This window comes from Rhincodon typus, chromosome 4, assembly GCF_021869965.1.
Source record: "Rhincodon typus isolate 14 chromosome 4, sRhiTyp1.1, whole genome shotgun sequence".
Lineage (NCBI taxonomy): Eukaryota > Metazoa > Chordata > Chondrichthyes > Orectolobiformes > Rhincodontidae > Rhincodon > Rhincodon typus.
The window spans coordinates 15,284,640-15,304,608 of NC_063335.1; the positions used below are offsets into that span (position 1 = coordinate 15,284,640).

At 40.1% G+C, this 19,969-nt stretch overlaps 1 protein-coding gene across 1 annotated transcript in view; it reads left to right on the forward strand.

Annotated features, from left to right (window-relative positions):
* csmd3b (CUB and Sushi multiple domains 3b) overlaps positions 1-19,969 on the forward strand; it is a 1,719,816-nt gene that overhangs the window by 1,644,718 nt on the left and 55,129 nt on the right. Inside the window, 3 exon segments of the mRNA XM_048595770.1 lie at positions 334-519; positions 938-1,111; positions 12,297-12,479. Coding sequence (XP_048451727.1) covers positions 334-519; positions 938-1,111; positions 12,297-12,479 — 543 coding nt within the window.

Consider the following 19,969-nt stretch of genomic DNA (forward strand, 5'->3'; position numbering starts at 1 on the left):
TTCTCTATTCAAGGATGTAATTCTCTCCCTCCCCCATCAGTGGCATGAATGGGCACCAAATTGAGCAAGTGCCCCTAAGCAATATTAGGAACTATTGTACGGGCAGAAAATATATTGCATTACATGGATTAATTTTGATTTAAAACAATGTTTGCAGTTGTAAATAGCTGAATCCAATCTTTCTTTCTCATTCATTGGGAAATATTAGTTGATGGTGCATCTTTTTTGTCATGTATTGTTGAAAGTAAAATCACAGAATTACAAAACTTATTGAGAGTTTTAAAACCTTGTTTAACTTGTGCCACATTAAATTTGTTTGGCTTTATTGCTTAGTGGTAAACTGTTCTGATCCTGGGATTCCTGCAAATTCCATCCGGGAGAGTAAAATCGAATATGGAAATTTCACCTTTGGCTCGATGGTATTTTATGACTGCAACCCTGGCTATTTATTGTTTGGTTCTTCTGTGCTCACTTGCCAGTCTAACGGGTATTGGGATAAGCCACTGCCTGAATGCACATGTATGTATGCTTTATTTCTTTGCACATTTTACTTCATGTGGTAAAATTAAATAAATAACAGACCTTCTCTGTGGTTACTCATTCTGTGTTTCTGTTAATTGTATTTAGATTGTAGAAGTGTAGACATTACTGTTGATAACATTCAACATTGAATGTACTCACAAAACATTGTTGTCAGCTGCTTTAATGAAATGTTAAGCTGAATTATTTCTTTATTGAGTTAGCTGAGGAAGGAATATTATACAAACGTGTTTAGCATTCAGAAGCTGCTATTAAAGATGTTAATTTGAGGCAGAAATGTTGATTATTTCAGCCAGTAAGCTGTCTTAAGATTACAAGAAGAAACTTTGTATTAGTGATGTACAACAAAGTAAACCAGTGGAATATATATCTTGATTTGTTTTTCTCTCTCAAATAGTGATTGACTGTGGCCGTCCTGGCATTCCTCCAAATGCAATTTTGTCTGGTGATAAATTCACATTTGGGGCAACTGTTCACTACTCCTGTGTTGGCAAAAGGCTGCGGATTGGCCCATCAGTGCGTACATGCCAGATGAATGGACATTGGAGTGACTCCATGCCTCACTGCTCGGGTATACTTTATATGTATGCTGTCTATAATCAGAGATACTACCAACATTGACCTTCACCCAGTTTTGAATGGATTCAACATTGGTTCACTTTAAACAGTAGGAATGCTATGTTTTTGATTGGTGTCATTCTTTCTGTAGCATGCAGAGCGTGTTATGAGGTTGGATGATTGTATTGCTGTTATTGTCAGAGAAGTTACAAATTGCAATACTGTACAAAGATATTTCACTTAAGCTGGACTGCCAGGAAGCATTCAAGTTAATTTCATTGTGTCATAATAATGTGGGACGCAGGCAGAGTATAAACAATTTCCTGAATTAACATCTTCAAGTATACCCTGCAGAAAATTTTTCTGAATATTCACATTATGTTTAAAGACCTTTGTACATAAATTCCAAATGCCTGATAAAAACGAAAGTAGTGGATGGGATAGTATTTCAGTTACTCCTTTTACAATAGCCGGGAAATGTCTTTAAAGAGCTAATTTCAAAGTGGCTTAGCATCACATATCAATTTTCCATTTCAATCTTTTCTTTTATATTAATTTCTTAACCTTCAATCTCTGTTCCTTACATGTTTACCATAGCAAAAGGTAATCTTGATCGGGCCAGATTTCTGTCGTTGTTTCAGAAATTGAGAGTTGAATTATTTCCAGATGTTGTTTCCCTGAGAACTGAAAATCACTCCATATTTAATTATTTTCACTCTGGAGTGTTGGAAGTTGGCTGAAGTTGGATCCATCACCTCCTAATGCAGGCCTGAGATGGGAATGTGGGCAGGTAGATGCAAAGATGCTCAATTAGAAACACCCAACTTCATTCACTGTGACGCCAATCCAATTATATTGGTGACTGTTAGGATCACAACCCCTGCCACTCTACCCACCTCCATGCCTCCACCATACACACTATATTTCCTATTCTGATTCTACACCCCTCCACAACCTTCATTATGTCCCATATGTCCTCAAAATCCCAATAACCCCTCCATAGTTCTTCATATGTCTCATGCCTCTCCACAATTCCTCATATCTTCTATGTGACTCACCAGGCCCACTTCATATCCACTCAGGGATATCTGCTATAAACAGAACTCAGGAGCCCTGTTATTGCAGTCTTTGAAATGTTCACAAAATATAAGTCTACTTAAATGCAGCTTAGAAAGAATTGTTCCTCTCAGAAGCCTGTAAATCAAGCATACAGCCCTTTAAACTCACCTTGAAAAGAATTTCTCCTCTCAAATTTTCATAAATCTGTCAAAATTGACAAACAACCATTCAAAAACCCCTTTATTACACTTTGATCCTATATGTTGCATAGAAAACTACCAACAAACACAGCTCACAATTCCTGTTACACTTGTGCAAATAATTCCTCTTGATATAAATCCATTAATGGGTTTTAGAGCTTAGTAAGGCATTCTTAATGAAAAGATATTGCACAACTGAATAACAAACCCTCCAGGGCTCCATATAGAATATTTTAAATTGTTTGACCATATGGCTAGCTACCCATTCATTTCTTTTCATGAACTCAACAGATAGATTTCCAACCAGACAAGTTTGGTATCTGTTCAGTTTATTCAAAGGGTCAACAGATGCATTGACTTTAAATCAACTCAGAATCAATGCACAGTTTACAGATTATGCAATAAAATCAGATTCATAATATTATTGCGTGCAGAAGAGCACGTTATCTACAGATACTAGATAAAGTTTACTGATGCATGTGAACACTTACACAACGCTGGCCAAAATTAAGTATGACTTAATTAATAAGACAAGTTCATATATCAATTTTTCAAAATTCAGAAAGATTTTTTCAGAGTTTTATTTTGAAAAACAAAGCTAACTTTCTTCATATTTTCTTATGATATATATTTGCATTGTCTGGAACAATTATTGTTACCGCTGTACCATCTTAATGCAAAAAAAAATCTTCCTCTAATTAAGTGTTAAGTGACCAGTATTTCACTACAGCCCTGATCAATAATAATTTATACAGTTAAAAATGTGTTGGGCTGTAAAATCCTCAGATTTCCTGCATTCTTGACCCAGCCACAAAATCTGAGATCAGGACAGGAGCATCCAGTTTAGAGATATCCAAATATCCATGCCAAGTAAAAACTGAAAGAACTGCAGATGCTGTAAATCAGAAACAAAAACAGAAATTTCTGGAAAAGAGCATTTAGACGAAAGCAAGTTGCAGATCTTTCAGTTGCATCACAACAAACATGCTGGAAAAGAAGCAAGTAATGCGATTTTAGTTTCTTCCAACAGATCTTTTATGAATTGTGAAACTGAGCTGTATGCATAATTGACAATTGGAATGACTTTTGTAAACAATAAAATGCAATGCAAATCCAGCAGGTCTACTGCCATTTGTGGACAGAGATCAGAGTTAACATTTCAGGTCAAGTCACTCTTCCTTAGAATTGGAACAAACCCTCCAGGACCTGAAATGTTAACTCTCGCATCCATGCCAATATGGATATTATTGATTTGGAGGAAGAATGTGCAATATATGGTGCCTGTCAGTAATGTGTTGGGGTTGGAGAGGCAAATACCAGATTGGGTAGGAATGGGTTGTTGTGGAAAGATTAGCTTAGTTAAAAGCTTTACCTTTTTTTTGGCATTTAAGCATATATGTAGAAATGTCAGTTTGACAAATAACACCATCACCTTGTACCAGATACTGGTTTCTTTGTAGTATCTTGATTAGTGACTACTGAAGAAATTTAGAACCTACCTCATTTGATTTGTGCTCTGCTCCTGTGCCCATGAAACCTTTTCTACTCAAACTTATTGCTGATGAAGAAACTTAAAGTTGTGTCTGAAAATTTCAGCATGACTAAAATGTATATACTTACATCTATATATATATGTGTGTCTGTGTATAATTTATATCTATATATATATGTATGTATGTGTGTACATATAATATGTATGTGTAATATCAGAAAGTTGATCAACCTCATGATCCTTGAATTCCCACGTGCTTAGATGGTTATGGCATCATGTAGTTTTTGTTTTATTCACTCCTGGGATGCAGGTGTCACTGGCTGGGTCATTTATTGCACTGTCTCTTGTTGACCTCAAGAATGTGGTGGTGAGCTGCCCAGGGAAGGGGCAATAAATACTGGCTCAGCCAGCAACACCTGTGTCCCATGAGTGAATTTAAACAAAAATTAGTTCAACCAATAGACTATGGTTGTCTAAACTTAATTTTCAGTCAGTGTTGTATGACTGTATTCTGCTGTGGCAGCTGTAGGAGCATGAGTATTTGAGAAGAAATTTCAGAAACCAATTCATGTGGACACAAGTATTTCTTCCAATAGTCACTGATTTTCTAGCATCATCCCATCCAAGGTAATTTTCCCAAAGGTGGAATGGGAACGGTAGATTTACCTCTCTAAGTTACATCACTGGTCTGGAGAATAGTACAGAGGTTGTATGTTTCTCCATTAAGAAGAAAATTAAGAGGAAGAACATTTTTTTTTTAGGCAATTGTTATGTATTATCCAGCAGTTCAGCTTAGATTAGGTGAATGCAATGCAATCCAAAGACCCCTGCTTTTCAAACGCCTAAAATTTCCACTTTAAAGTATTAGTTCAATTTCTTTTTGCAAGTTATTATTGAATTTGCTGCCATTGCCTTTTCAAGATATTGCATTGCTTTTTATTGTTTACAATGGTCGTTTCAATTGTCAATTATGCATACAGCTCAGTTTCACAATTTGTAAAGATCTGTTGGAAGAAACCATAATTGCATTACTTGCTTCTTTTCCAGCATGTTTGTTGTGATGCTACTGAGAGATCTGCAACTTGCTTTCATCTAAATCTTCTTTTATTGCCTGGGAGGAAATTCTACATTCTTTGTTTGCATAACCACTTTGAAATGAAACAGAAATTTTGACATCCACTGTTGTTCATTTGTTTGCATTAACGGAGTTTGATTCAATTTGTTGTCTGTTCGAGTCCAATGAACTATTTTAATTAAAAATGACATGCATTCAATAAATGAACAAGGGTGATTGAATGGATCCTTTACTGATGAAAGATTGTCAGTATTGAATCGTAATGCATGTAACTTTGTAAGAAGCCTCAATAATGTGAGCTGACCCCTTAGAAATCTTCTACAGACAGTTCAAATGCAACATGAATGTACAAATGAACATGCTAATTATGAGCATCAAAATGCCATTAATCCTTGTGCCTTCTCTGTCATTTAAAAAGTTCATGGTTGATCTGATTACTTCACCTTCCTGCCTACCCTTTCAACCCTTCCTTATCAAGGTTTGGTGTCTAACAAGCCTCGTCTGAATGCTTCCAAACACATGTACTTCCTGAATAAGGAGATCAGTACTGCATACAGTATACCAGGTGTGGTTGCCCCAGTGCACTGTGTAACGGAAGCTAAGTCTCCTTTTTGTACTAAGTTCTCCTGCAATAATGATAGCTATTCTCTCAGCTTTCATAGTCATTTGTTGTAGTCACATGTAACATTTTAACATAGAAACATTGAAAATAGGACCAGGGAAAAGCTAGTCACTCCTTCGAGCCTGCTCTGCTATTCAGTATGATCATTGTTGATCATCCAACTCAGTGCTTTCACCACTTTTCTCCTCTTTGGTCCCTTTAGCCCTAAGGGCATTATCGAATTCCTTAAAAATGTTCAGTATACATTCGACTGCTTTCTATGGCAGAGAATTCCACAGGTCACTGCTCTTTAGGTCAAGTTTAACTAATGGCAATGAGAAATTCTGACCTTTTTTTGGACTTCTAGCTCTACTTATTTTGTGATTCACACACGAGAATGCCCAGATCCCTCTATATCTCAGAGCTCTGTATTTTCTCGCCATTTAAAGAATGAGTTTATTTTAATGTTTCCTGTCAAAATGGATAATACATCTTCCCACATTATACCGCATTTGCCCCAGATCACTGCTCTCACTTTTCCAAGCTATATCTCTTTTCATGCTCCTTATGTCCTCTTCATAACTTATTTTCTTACTTATTCTTGTATCACCAGCAATTAATTTATTTAAAATGGAAGGAATTGAGGTCACAGCACTGATCCCTGTGGCACACCACTCATTATTTCTCCCAAACTAGAACATGAACTGAGTTGGGCCTACTCTTTGTTTCTTGTTCACCAGCCAACGTACTATTAATGCCAAAGTTAGCCCCTACACTGTGCATTTTTGTTTTCTGCAATAAATTTTAGCACCTTATCAAATGTCTTGTAGAAATCTAAATTTGGTGTATCCACTGGTTGCCCTTTATCCATAGTACAAACCAATGCCTGAAAGAACTCATTAAATTGGTTAGACATAATTATTTTTCCATAAAACCATATTGACCCTGCCTGATTATATTGAGTTTTTCTAAATGCCTTGCTATAATCTCTTCAATAATACTTTACAACAACTACCCTGATTTTTAATTAACTGGCTTGTAGTTTCCTGCAAATAGGAGATAGCAAGAACGGAAGATGCTGGAGTCAGAGTCAATACTGTGTGGAGCTGGAGGAACACAGCAGGCCAGGCAGCATCAGGGGCGTAGGAAAATCAACATTTTGGGTATACACCCTTCATTAGGAGTCCTAATGAAGGTTGTAAACCCAAAACGTTGACTTTCCTGTTCCTCTGATGATCTCTGACCTGCCGTGTTCCTCCAGCTCCACACGGTATTGACTTGTAATTTCCTGTCTTCTGTCACGCTCTCTTTTTTAACAGAAGAGTTACACTCACTCATTTCTAATCTAAAGAGACCTCGTTTGAATCCAGGGATTTTTTAAAAGTTAAAACCAACATCTCAACTATCTCACTAACCATAGAGTCATATCATATGGAATCAAGCCCTTTGGTCCAACACATCAAGAGTCACACATAGGCCAGACCAGGTAAGGATGGTAGTTTCCTTCCATAAAGGATGTGAGTGAACCTGCTGGTTTTTCCTGAAAATCGGCAATGGTTTCGTTGTCATCGTTAGACTCGTAATTCCAGACTTTTATTGAATTCAGATTACACCATCGAACATGGCAGGATTTGAACCTGGGTCCCCAAAACATTATCTAGGTCTCTGGATTAGCAGTCCACTGATAATGCTACTAGGCCATCACCTCTTGTTTTTTTTGATATTCATACACGGGATGCAGGTGTTTCTGGCTAAGCCAGCATTTCTTGACCCACATCCCTTATTGCCCAGAGGGCAGATAAGTGTCAACCACATTGCTTTGGATCTGGAGTCACATGCCTGTCAGACCAGGTAAGTATGCAGTTTCCCTCCCTAAGGACATTTGTGAATCAATGTTTTTTTTTTATCGACAATGGATTCATGGTCACCATCAAACTTATTTCTCAATTTAGATTTTCATTAAACCCAGATCCCCAGAACATTACCTGGGTCTCTGGATTAACAGTCCAGCTTTAATACCACTAGGCCATTGCCTCCCCCATGATTTATTCCTTAATGCTCAATTTTTACCATGTAGATGTTGTTAACAGTCCTGTACACCACTTCCAGAAGTGCTTTCTTGCCTTTATCATTTATCATCACTATTCAAACAACTTCTACATTGGGGTTTCCTGAACTTCTGTAGTCATTTTTCTTTGTGTTCTTATCAGTGTTAATTAACAGAGCCACCCCTTCGTTTTCTTCTAGCTTCCTGTTCTCCCTTAATGTCATAGATCCTTTCATATACAGATCCAGCTTTCCTGCAGCTATGATTCTCTGATGGCTATCAATATTGTACACATTGATTTTAAGTTCATCTGTTTTGATTTGAGGACTGTATGCATTAGCAAAAAGAGCCTTTGTAATGTTGTCCTTCCTCTGTAACCTTTAGTTTTATCTGTTAATTTACTCTTAATTGTGTTCTATCTCTTCCTGGCACGGTGTTTTGGTCAATTAAAACATATTCTCTTCCGGTGTCTCTCTACTTTCCACATCTTCCCAAATTTGTTTCCTTGTTGGTCCCAAAAAAAATCTTATATTAATATAGGGGTCTCAGTCTGTCCTAAATATATTATGTTTCACCTAATGCTCTGAAGTGCTGGTTTTATGTTACCTGTAGAATTGCCATTTATGTACATAGTTAAATCCCACTGATGAATGGCCAGTGAGTCTGTTTATTGATAGTGCAGGCTGAGGAACATTTCACCCAAAGGTCAATCCTTCCAATAATGTATTACTTAGTAAACACAGAAGCAGAATTGAAATTAAAGAAATGGAAAGAATTTTATAACACCTATGATAAAACATGGCAGATGCAATTCTGATATCTATACGGCAGTTTATTTCTGACAACTTTATATAGTCTTGAGTTTTACTTTCAACTGAGGATAATTATTGTTCTATTATTCTACCTTTTGTGTTATATCTAGATGAGATTTCCTACATTAGAAGGACATTAATCCTTTTCTGTAACGGTCTGATCCAATATATGACATGAATGGTTTCTGTGTGAGAAACAGTATCTATAATGTGCCCATCATGGGTAATTTTTACAATTGCATATGATATGGAGAAATCCACACTGACAGGGCTACAGGTTAGAAAGCAAGTATGTATGATGTTGTAGCACCATCTCCAAATTGATCCCTCTACAAGTGCAAATCTCTGCTGGTAATATAAGATCATGAAATTGCCCCATAACTGCCAAATACAACTTCTAATAATGTAGGTGACATTTTCTGTAATGTCAAGTTATTTACATGGAATAAATATGTTGCTAGTTACAATATGTTTTATCCAATACTGTGACTGCAGGAAGCCTGAAGTGTAAACAAAATGCCTGAAATAGTCAACAGCTCTGGCATCAGGAGGGAAGAAAGAGTTAATGATTCAATTCAAGGACTTTCTTCAAAAATGAAGAGAGACAGAAACGTAATAAATTTTAAGCAAGTCAAAGCAGGTAGGGGAGGGAAGAACAAAAGTGTATGTCTCTGATAGGTTAGAGGGTGGGAGAGATGAACTGACAAGATTCTAACATACAAAAGCTAAGGGACTGGGAAAAAAACGAAAGCATCACCCAAAACAGATTTGAATGACAGAATAATGAACAACTGTGCCTGAAAGTAGAAGCACAGAAAATAGATGGGTGGACAGAGATTGTGCTCTAAAGTTGTTAAACTCAGATTTTGAATTCAGGAGGCTGTGAAGAGCCTAATTGAAAGTTGAGGGGCTGTTACTCAAGCATTGAGTTTCACTGGAATATTGCAGCAAGCTGAAGAATTGTCCATGTGACAGCAAGGTGAATCTAAAAATCATTGAATCCCTACTGTATGGAAGCAGGCCATTCAGCCCACCAAGTCCATACCGCCCCTCCGAAGAGCATCTCTCCCAGTCTTAACCCCCGACCCTATCCCTGTAACCCTGCATTTCCCGTGGCTAATCCACCTAGCCAGCACATTCCTGGACACAATGAGCAATTTAGTAAGGCCAATCCATCTAACCTGCACATCTTTGGACTGGAGATGGAAGCCCTGAGGAAACCCACTCAGACACGGGGAGAATGTGCAAACTTCACATGGTCAGGCGAGGGTAGAATCCAATCCAGGTCCCTGGCGCTGTGAGGAAGTAGTGCTAACCACTGTGCAACTGTGTCACCTTAAATGGCATTGGAAGCTTGGGATCATACTTGCAGACTGAACAGAGGTGTTCGGCATGCCTCTTGTACAAAGGCCTTCACATTCTGGGATCAGCTTCCAAATCTGCTTTCAGGGTAAATGATCAGACCTCCTCAAGGTTTGAACAGACTTATTGTTGCAATCATGGCTCCAGACTTCCTCATTGCCTTTGCAGCCTGCTCCCTTGCCCAACTGGAGCTAAACCTGTTTATCTGGTCAACTTGTCAATGGGCAACCTATCATGAGAAAAGGAGGTAAAAAGTGGTGATTTTGCAAGGACTGTTCTTCTCCAATTTTCCTTCAAACTTTAGATATGATTATTCAATTTCCAGAGCGTAAAATATATCAATTGAATTTTGGAAGCTTTGACTATGCTTTCAGATTTTGGAAAAAGTGTTAAATTTTGGATGTTTAAAGAAAAGCACATTCTCACAGTTTATACAAGACACTGAAAGTTGAGTCCTAAAAATTATGATAAGTTAGGTTTGATAATGTTTCCTCAATGATTGGAAATAATAAGCAATTAATTTCTCTCTTCAATATGTGATAAGCAGCACACATCTTTTTTTCTCTCTCTGGAAGGCAAATGATAAATACAATGACAGCTCTGAACTTGCAATGCCTCTAGTATGGATGTTAGAATGCAGCTGTGGTCCCGACACAATGATGACTTGGAAATTACCCAGGAAGATTCAACTTCCAATTGAGAATTTCCCTGCTCCCTACAACTCTTGGAGAATATCTTTACCTCTGATTTTGAGGCAGGGGTTTGTGGATAGTTCTGATTTACTTACCTTGATAATGAAATTTACATATCCAGAAAATGTGAACTGGTAAAAATCTAGGTCCAACTCCTTGGTAAATATAAAACTGACATCTTCTGACTCCCAACCCCAACCTTTCACCTGGCCCCTGATTTCTCTGTGAAACTGAACTCTACACTCAAATTCCACTCCAATCCCTCAATTAACCCAACTCCTTCCATGTTTCCCTGTAACCCTGCTATCTCTCATATGACTGGCAACTGCTTCCCCCACATTCTGACCAACCTCCAACATCTCCCTGACACTCACACCTATGACACCCAAACGCCCAACTCCAAGAATCCCCTTTATTCTTCTTGACCCCAAACTCGACCCTGAACTCCACTCACAAACAAGCAGCACCTCAACTCTCATTCTAACCCTGCCTCCTTGTGACCCACTAGTCTGCCTGGTTCTGCTGATTCCACTCTAACCCAATCTGATCTGACTTCACTATTCGATCCACATAGGACCTTATCCATTTCAACTTGCTGTACTATCAACATAACACACAGCCACTCTAGGCCTTACCCACCTACATGTTAATAACTTGGAAACTAGCACCTTACCACCCACTTCACCCAGTTACCATTCTATTGCCTTGCCCATTTAACTCTACCATTTCTGCCCATTTACCTCACCAGCCTCATCTCTTATCCACTGACCTTATTCATTATCTGTGGCCATATGTTCCACCCATACTTGTATACATCCAAATTAGCAAACGGAGGTGCTTGGGACATTTAAATTTTGTTTATTAGAGCATGACAGCTAGTGCCATAGAAGAACATAGAACATGGAACAGTACAGCACAATACAGGTCCTTTGGCCCATGATGTTGTGCCGACCTATTATCCTACTAAGATCAAACGACCCTGCATACCGTACATTTTACTATCCTCCATGTGCCTATCCAAGAGTCGCTTAGAAATCTCTGAAATATCAGCGCATTCCACGCACCCACCACTCTCTGTGAGAAGAACCTACCTTTGACATCTGCCCTATACCTTCCTCCAATCACATTAAAATTATGCCCCCCTCGTAATAGTGAAGGGAGTATGGTTTCGTCACAGATTTTCTCTGTTGCTTCCTTCGTGGATTCCTGTGAACGTGAGCTCCCTGCAATCGGCCAAAACAAAACTCTTTTTTTACTTAAATCTGGTCAGAATCATAAAAATGGGGTTCCATTGCTCACCAGGAGATTTAGACCATGCAGTCTACTAAAGTAAAGCTCTAACTTTTAGCAAGTTTCAGAATGGAAATGCAGAAATGTATTAGTCTATTTTGCTTAAAGCAAGTAAGACAATACACTGATGTGGATGGGGGTTGCATGCTTCACTCTTTGAAATTATTAAATAATGATAAGCTGCACTCTAGGTATAAAGTGCCCAGTATTATTTGTTGTTCAGTCAAGTGTTCAGTGTTTTTTTTTGAAATAAATGAAGCAGAACACCAGCTAAAAAAAAACAATGCCTATTTCAGTTCAGTGACGAAAACCATTTCTACACTCGGTTTAAATGAGTTATAATTAGGTATGAAGCAGTGTGTGTATATCTCTAAATGTGAAATACTCAATTAGCTGCTGAAAGTGATTTGTAATTAACAATGACTGTAAAGTTTTAGTACTACTTTTTTTTCCATCCTCTTTATAATGTTCTCATGCCATTTATCATCTTAATTCATCGAGAGTGTGTATTTCTTTAAAAAAAAAGAAGCTGATAACCTCACAATCTTACTTTTGTATTCTATTGCAGGAGATACAGTTGGAATGTGTGGTGACCCTGGTTCACCAGCACATGGTTTGAGAGAAAAGAGTGAATTCTGGATTAAGAGCACTGTGCGATTTTCTTGTGTGATGGGATATATTCTGCATGGTTCTGCTGAGAGGATTTGTCTTCCCAATGGCACCTGGTCAGGCAGGCAGCCAGAGTGTAAGGGTGAGTTAAATCTGCAGCTTTGTTACTCTGGAATGCTTGTAAATAAATGATTTCAAATTTCATTGTATCAGAAGTGAAAAAGGAAATGCAAAAGTTCAGATTTTCACAGTCTGTGGACCTTCCAAAAGACAGGTGGGACACGGATTATCATGGAGTCATAGCGTTAGACAGCACAGAAACAGACCCTTCAATCCAACTCGTCCACACTGACCAGATGTCCTAAAATGATCTTGAGCCATTTCCCAGCATTTGGCCCATATCCCTCTAAACACTTCCTATTCATGTACCCATCCAGATACCTTTTAAATATCATAATTGTACCTGCCTGCACTACCTCTTGTAGCGGCTCATTCCATACATGCACCAACCATTGTATGAAAATATTCCCCCTCAGGTCCCTTTTAAATCTTTCCCCTCTCACCTTAAACCTATGCCCCTTTGTTTTGGACTCTCCTACCATGTGAAAACGACCTTGGCTGTTCACCCAATCCATGACCCCCATTATTTTATAAACCTCTATAAGATCACCCCTCAGCTTCCTATCTCCAGGAAAAAAGGCCCCAACCTATTCAGCCTCTCACCCTAGCTCAAACCCTCCAATCTTGGCAATATCCTTGTAAATTTTTTCTGGACCCTTTCAAGTTTAACAGCGTTTTTCCTACAGCAGGGAGACCAGAATTGAACACAGTATTATAAAAGTAGCCTTGTCAATACAGCCTGCTTTAAATTAATCAACCAAGAGCCTCTTAATATTTCTATCAAATGAGTTTCTGCAATCTTTTCGATACCTATCATTTTAAATCTACTATCTGATGGACTATCTGAGCATTGTTCAGCTAATGTCAGCGATAAGTTCTATCAGTGAACAACTCAGAGAGTCAGTGGATGAGACTAATAATAGTCAAATGGAGCAACTAATGTCTTCACAGATCAACGAATAGATTATAAAGTCTCTGGACAATAGACCTAATTTTAGCTGCAAAAATATACATTTTTAATCATTTTTTAAATAAGCTTTATTCCAGGTAAGACCACATGAGAGGTCAAAAAGCTTTATGGTAATAATTGGTTGCAGGAAATTACCTGGATTCTAAGCTTCTTTCCTGATCCATGAATGTAACTACTATTGCAGCAACTACTTATCAAATCACTAACTAATCAGTGTACTGTTTTCCAGGCAATATCCTACTTTGTTTTTTTCAGATATTTGGATTCTTCATGAAATTTTGCAGCTGCTGAAATCATGTGCTTTTTTTGTGCCAAAGACTTGGCTTTCACTTTTAGCAGATTGTCACATTTTTGTTACAATTTCTGATCAATCCAACAGAAAATTTCAAACAAATTGCATCTTATTAGAGTCATAGAGATGTACAGCATGGAAACAGACCCTTTGGTCCAACTCATCCATGCTGACCAGATATTCCAGATTAATCTATTCCCATTAGCCAGCATTTGGCCCATATCCCTCTAAAGCCTTCCTATTCATATACCCATCCAGCTGCCTTTTAAATATTGTAATTGTAGCAGCCTCCACCATTACCTCTGGCAACTCATTCCATATACTCACTCAAGGTCTTTTCCCTGGGGTAGGGAAGTCCAAAACTAGAGGGCATAGATTTAAGGTGAGAGGGGAAAGATTTAGATGGGATCGCAGGGAACATTTTCAGGCAGAGATTTTTTTGTTATAGAATCCCTGCAGTGTGGAAACAAGCCCTATCTTTAACTGTGTAAGTCCTGCCCTGGTTTGACTTACCAAAATGCAACACCTCACATTTGTCGAAATTAAACTCCACCTGCCACTTCCTCTGCCCATTGGCCCATCTGTCCGAGGTTCCACTGTACTCTGAGATAACCTTCACTGTCCATGACACCACCTATTTTGGTGTCATCTGCAAACTTACTAACCATATATTCTTTTCTCACATCCAAATCATCTGTAAAAATGACGAAAAGCAGTGGGCCCAGCACCAATCCTTGCGGCACAGCGCTAGGTACAGGCCTCTGGTCCAAAAAGCAACCCACTACCACCATTCTCTGACTCTTCAAGCCAGTTTTGTATCCAGTTGCCTAGCTCGCCTTGGATTCCATATGATCTAACCTTGCTAACTAGTCTACCATGCAGAACCTAGTTTACCACATTGCTGAAGTCCACGTACACAATGTCTACCACTCTGCCCTCATCTGCCTTTCAAATTCTGAAATCCCATCCAATTTTTTTGCTGGTATGGTAGGGGAAGGGTAGTCATAGAGTCAAACAGCATGGAAACAGGCCCTTTGGCCCAACTCGCCCATGCCAACCAGATTTCCTAAGCTGAACTAGTCCCATTTGCCTGTGTTTGACCCATATCCCTCTAAACCTTTCCTATCCATGTACCCAGGAAATGACTTGTAGTTCATACAAGATGGACACCCAAACTCAGCAGGGCTACTCGAAATGATATGTTTAAACAGATCCTAGTTTCACTGTAATAAAGGGCTTAACATGCATTGTGGAAGTGCAGATTCTTTCTGGACTGGATATGCATGTTCATCAGTGTTGTGGAATGTGCGTAGAACTACCAAGTTGTGAAGTTATTTAAATTCTCAGCCCTTTAAAAATGAAAAATAAACAATCAGAATGTGTCAATGAAAGGTTAAAATAAAACTTCTCAAATGCTTGTGAGAGCAGTTTGCTGATGTTTGTCTAAGAATAATTTTGTAATCATTAATGGTTGGCTGCTCTGTGTGTTTTTCAACAGTAAAAACTGTGATAGATAATTAGAACTGTGTTTTAGTTGATCTCAAAATGTGTCCAGAGGCCTCTCTGTGGTGGATATGGGTTAGTTAGCATGGAAGATATAAAGACAAAGAGTGGTGGGTAGGTTGAAATCAATTGTCATGGATTGACATTAAGTTAGCATTGCAACTTGGAGAAGCCATAGGGTTGGGTGAACAGCATGGCCATCCATGGAGTGTATGAGTAGCTTTTATGTGTGGGTCTTTGCATGTGTTATCATGAACTGGGCTAATAAGGACTGAATGGGGTTCTGGGGATTGTGAATGTTGAAGGTTTTACAATTCATAGTCGGAACCATGAGTGCCTTGGAAGGTAAATTTCAAGTGGTGCCACACTTATGTATCTGCTGTCCTTGTTCTTCCAGGTGACAGAGGTCACAGGTTTGGAAGGTGCCAACCAGGTAGCCTATGTGTGTTGTTGGTGTCCATTTCCTAAATGGTACAAACATTTGTCACTCTGTGTCAGTAGGGAGGGAGTCAAAGTTGAAGGCACGATATGAGGTACCAATCAACTGGAATACTTTGTCCTGGATAGTGTTGAGCTATCAAACATTTCAGTCAATTTACCCAATGAAGTTGAATCAGCTTGACCATCATATCCATGCAATTAGCTTTAATTTTAAGATAGTTACCCATGATTATAGTATGATGTGAAGGTGCTTGTGTTGGACCGGAATGAAGTCATCTGACCTGACTCACACTTAACCAGATGCAGGAGCAGCACTCCAAAAGCTAGCGATTTTAAATAAACCTGTTGGATTATAACCTGGTGTTGTGTGATTTGTGATTGTAGTATGTCACTTTCAAAGTTTACTTACAATTCACTTATATTATGATCACTCTTGCTGGTGGAATTTTTTGCAGTGAGATTATTAACTAACCCTGCCGAATGCACAAGAGAAGATATATTGCTTCATGAAACTTCAGAAAAAAAAAATCACACATGCTAAACATTGCGAATTTATATGCAATACATTAGTAAGAATAGAGAATAGGTTAATGAATAGGAAAGAAAGTGCAGAGCTAAATGTGACAGGCTGTGATTGGTGGAGTTCAACATGGATCAGAACTGTGACCCGAGCTATTTACAATTAACATTAATATTTTAGAAGACAATACACAGTTAATAACCAAAATGTGCTAATGACACAAAATTAGGTGGGAACGTAAGCTTTGAGGAGGACACAGAAAAGCTGCAAAGAGATATAGACAGGTTAAATGACGACAGCAGTGTACCACACATGGAGGATAATGCAGAAGGTGTGAGGTCACAACGATGGGAAAGCAGAATATTTTTTAAAAGGAAATTGTGAATGTTGATATTCAATGGAACTTGTGTGTACTTGTTAGAAATGTAATTGCACAGAGGTTGCTATGCAAGTACTGCAAGCAATTAGGAAGGCAATTAACATGTTGGCTTTTCTTGCAAGGGCATTGGAATATAAGAATAAAGAAATATCACTGCATTTTTAAAAAAAAAACATCTGTGGGATGTGGGTGTCGCTGGCTGGACCAGCATTTAATGCCCATCCTGAATTGCCCTTCAGAAGGTAGTGGTGAGTTGCCACTTTGAACCGCTGCAATCCACCTGCTGTGGGTTGATCTACAATGCCATGAGGAGGGTATTCCAGGATTTTGACCAAGTCTCAGTGAATGAATGGCTACATATTTCCAAGTCAGGATGGTGAGTGGCTGGGAGGGGAACCTGAAGGCGGTGGTGTTCCCGTATATTTGCTGCCCTTCTCCTTTTGATGGCAATGGTCGTGGGTTTGGAATATTCTGTTTTAGGATCTTTGGTGAATTTCTGTAGTGCATCTTGCAGATAGTACAACTGCTGCTACTGAGTGTAATGGTGGAGGGAATGAATGTTTGTGGATGTAGTGCCAATCAAGCGGGCTGCTTTGTCCTGAATGGTGTCAAGCTTCTTGAGTGTTGTTGGGGCTGCACTCATCCAGGCAAGTGGGGAGTATTCCATCACACTCCTGACTTGTACCTTGTAGATGGTGGACAGCTTTGAGGAGCCATGAGGTGAGTTACTCGCCATAGTATTCCTAGACCTCCTCTTGTAGCCACTGTGCTTGTGTGGTGAGTCCTGTTGAGTTTCTGGTCAATGATAACCTCCAGGATATTGATAGCGGAGGATTCAGTGATAGTTACACCATTGAATGCCAAGGGGCAGTGGTTAGATTGTCTCTTATTGGTGATGATCATAGCCTGGCATTTGTGTGGCACGAATGTTAGTTGCCACTTGTCAGCCCAAGTCTGGATATTGTCCAGATCCTGTTGCATGTGAACACGGACTGCTTCAGTATCTGAGGAGTCATGAATGGTACTGAACATTGTGTCATCATTGGCGAACATCCCCACTTCTGACTTTATGATGGAAGGAAGGTCATTGATGAAGCAGCTGAAGATGGTTGGGTTGAGGGCACTACCCTGAGGAACTCCTGCAGAGATGTCCTGATGATTGACCTCCAACAACCACAACAATCTTCCTGTGTATCAGATATGACTCCAAACATTGGAGAGTTTTGTCCCTGATACCCATTGATTCCACACTCGTTCGAATCCAGCTGCCACTCTCACCTCACCTCTGGAATTCAGCTCTTTTGTCCATGTTTGAACCAAGGCTGGAATGAGGTCAGGAGCTGAGTGGCCCTGGTGGAACCCAAACTGGGCATCACTGAGCAGGTTATTGTTAAGCAGACGCTGCCTGATAGCACCGTTGATGACATCTTCCATCACTTTACTGATGATTGGGAGAGTAGACTGATGGGGCAGTAATTGGCTGGGTTGGATTCATCCTGCTTTTTGTGTACAGGACATACTTGGGCAATTTTCCACATTGTCAGGTAGATACCAGTGTTGTAACTGTACTGGAACAGCTTGACTAAGGAAGCAGCAAGTTCTGGAGCACAAGTCTTCAGTACCACTGCCAGAATGTTGTCAGAGCCTGTAGCCTTTGCAATATCCAGTGTCTCTAACTGTTTCTTGCTATCGCATGGAGTGACGTGAATTGGCTAAAGAGTGGTGTCTGTAATGTTGGGAACCACTGAAGGAGGCCGAAATGGATCATCCACTTGGCACTTCTGGCTGGAGATTGCTGCGAATGCTTCAGCCTTATCTTTTGCACTGATGTGCTGGGCTCTTCCATCATTGAGGATGGGGATATTTGTGGAGCCTCCTCCTCTAGTGAGTTGTTTAATTATCCACCAGCATTCATGACTGGATGTGGCAGGACTGCAGAGCTTAGATCTGATCCATTGTTTGTGGGATCACTTGGGTCTGTCTATCACTTGCAGCTTATGCTGTTTGGTGTGCAAGTAGTCCTGTTTGGGGGCTTTACCAGGTTGACACCTCATCTTTAGGTATGCCTGGTGCTGCTCCTGGCAAGCCGTCCTGCACTGTCCATTGAAGCAGGGTCAATCCCCTGGTCTGATGATAATGGTTGAGTGAGGGATATGCCGGGCCGTGAAGTTACAGATTGTGCTGGAGTACAATCCTCCTACTGTTGATGGCCCACAGCATCTGATGGATGCCCAGTCTTGAGTTGCTTGGTCTGTTCAAAGTCTGTCCCATTTGGCACGGTTATAGTGCCACACAACACGATGGAAGTTGTTTCAAAGTGAAGGCAGGACTTTATCTCCACAAGGTCTGTGCGATGCTCACTCTTACTGATACTGTCATGGACAGATGCATCTGCAGCTGGCAGATGAGTAAGGATGAGGTCAAGTATGCTTTTCTAACTTATTGATTCCCTCATCACCTTACACAGACCCAGTCTAGAAGTTATGTCCTTTAGGACCTGGCCAGCTCAATCAGTAGTACTGCTGCTGAGCCACTCTTGGTGGTGGGCATTGAAATCCCCCACCCAGAGTATATTTTGTGCCTTTGCCATCCTCAGTGCTTCCTCTAAGTTTTGTTCAATATTGAGAAGTACTGATTCATCAGCTGAGGGAGGACAGTACATGGTAATCAGCAGGATGTGTCCTTGCCCATGTTTAACCTGAAGCCACGAGACATCAAGAGATAACAAGGTGTAGAGCTGGATGAACACAGCAGGTCAAGCAGCATCAGAGGAGCAGGAAAGTTGACGTTTCGGGCCTCGACCCTTCTTCAGAAATGGGGGAGGGGAAGGGGGTTCTGAAATAAATAGGGAGAGAGGGGGAGGCGGATAGAAGATGGATAGAGGAGAAGATAGGTGGAGAGGAGACAGACAAGTCAAAGAGGTGGGGATGGAGCCAGTAAAGGTGAGTGTAGGTGGGGAGGTAGGGAGGGGATAGGTCAGTCCAGGGAGGACGGACAGGTCAAGGGGGCGGGATGAGGTTAGTAGGTAGGAGATGGGTCTTGAGGTGGGAGGAGGGGATAGGTGGGAGGAAGGACAGGTTGGGGAGGCGGGAATGAGCTGGGCTGGTTTTGGGATGTGGTAGGGGGAGGGGAGATTTTGAAACTTGTGAAGTCCACATTGATACTATTGGGCTGCAGGGTTCCCAAGCGGAATATGAGTTGCTGTTCCTGCAACCTTTGGGTGGCATCGTTGTGGCACTGCAGGAGGCCCAGGCTGGACACAACTGCACCTCCCAGTTGTGAACCATTTCAACTCCCCCTCCCATTCCTCAGATGACATGTCTATCCTGGGCCTTCTGCAGTGCCACAACGATGCCACCTGAAGGTTGCAGGAACAGCAACTCATATTCCGCTTGGGAACCCTGCAG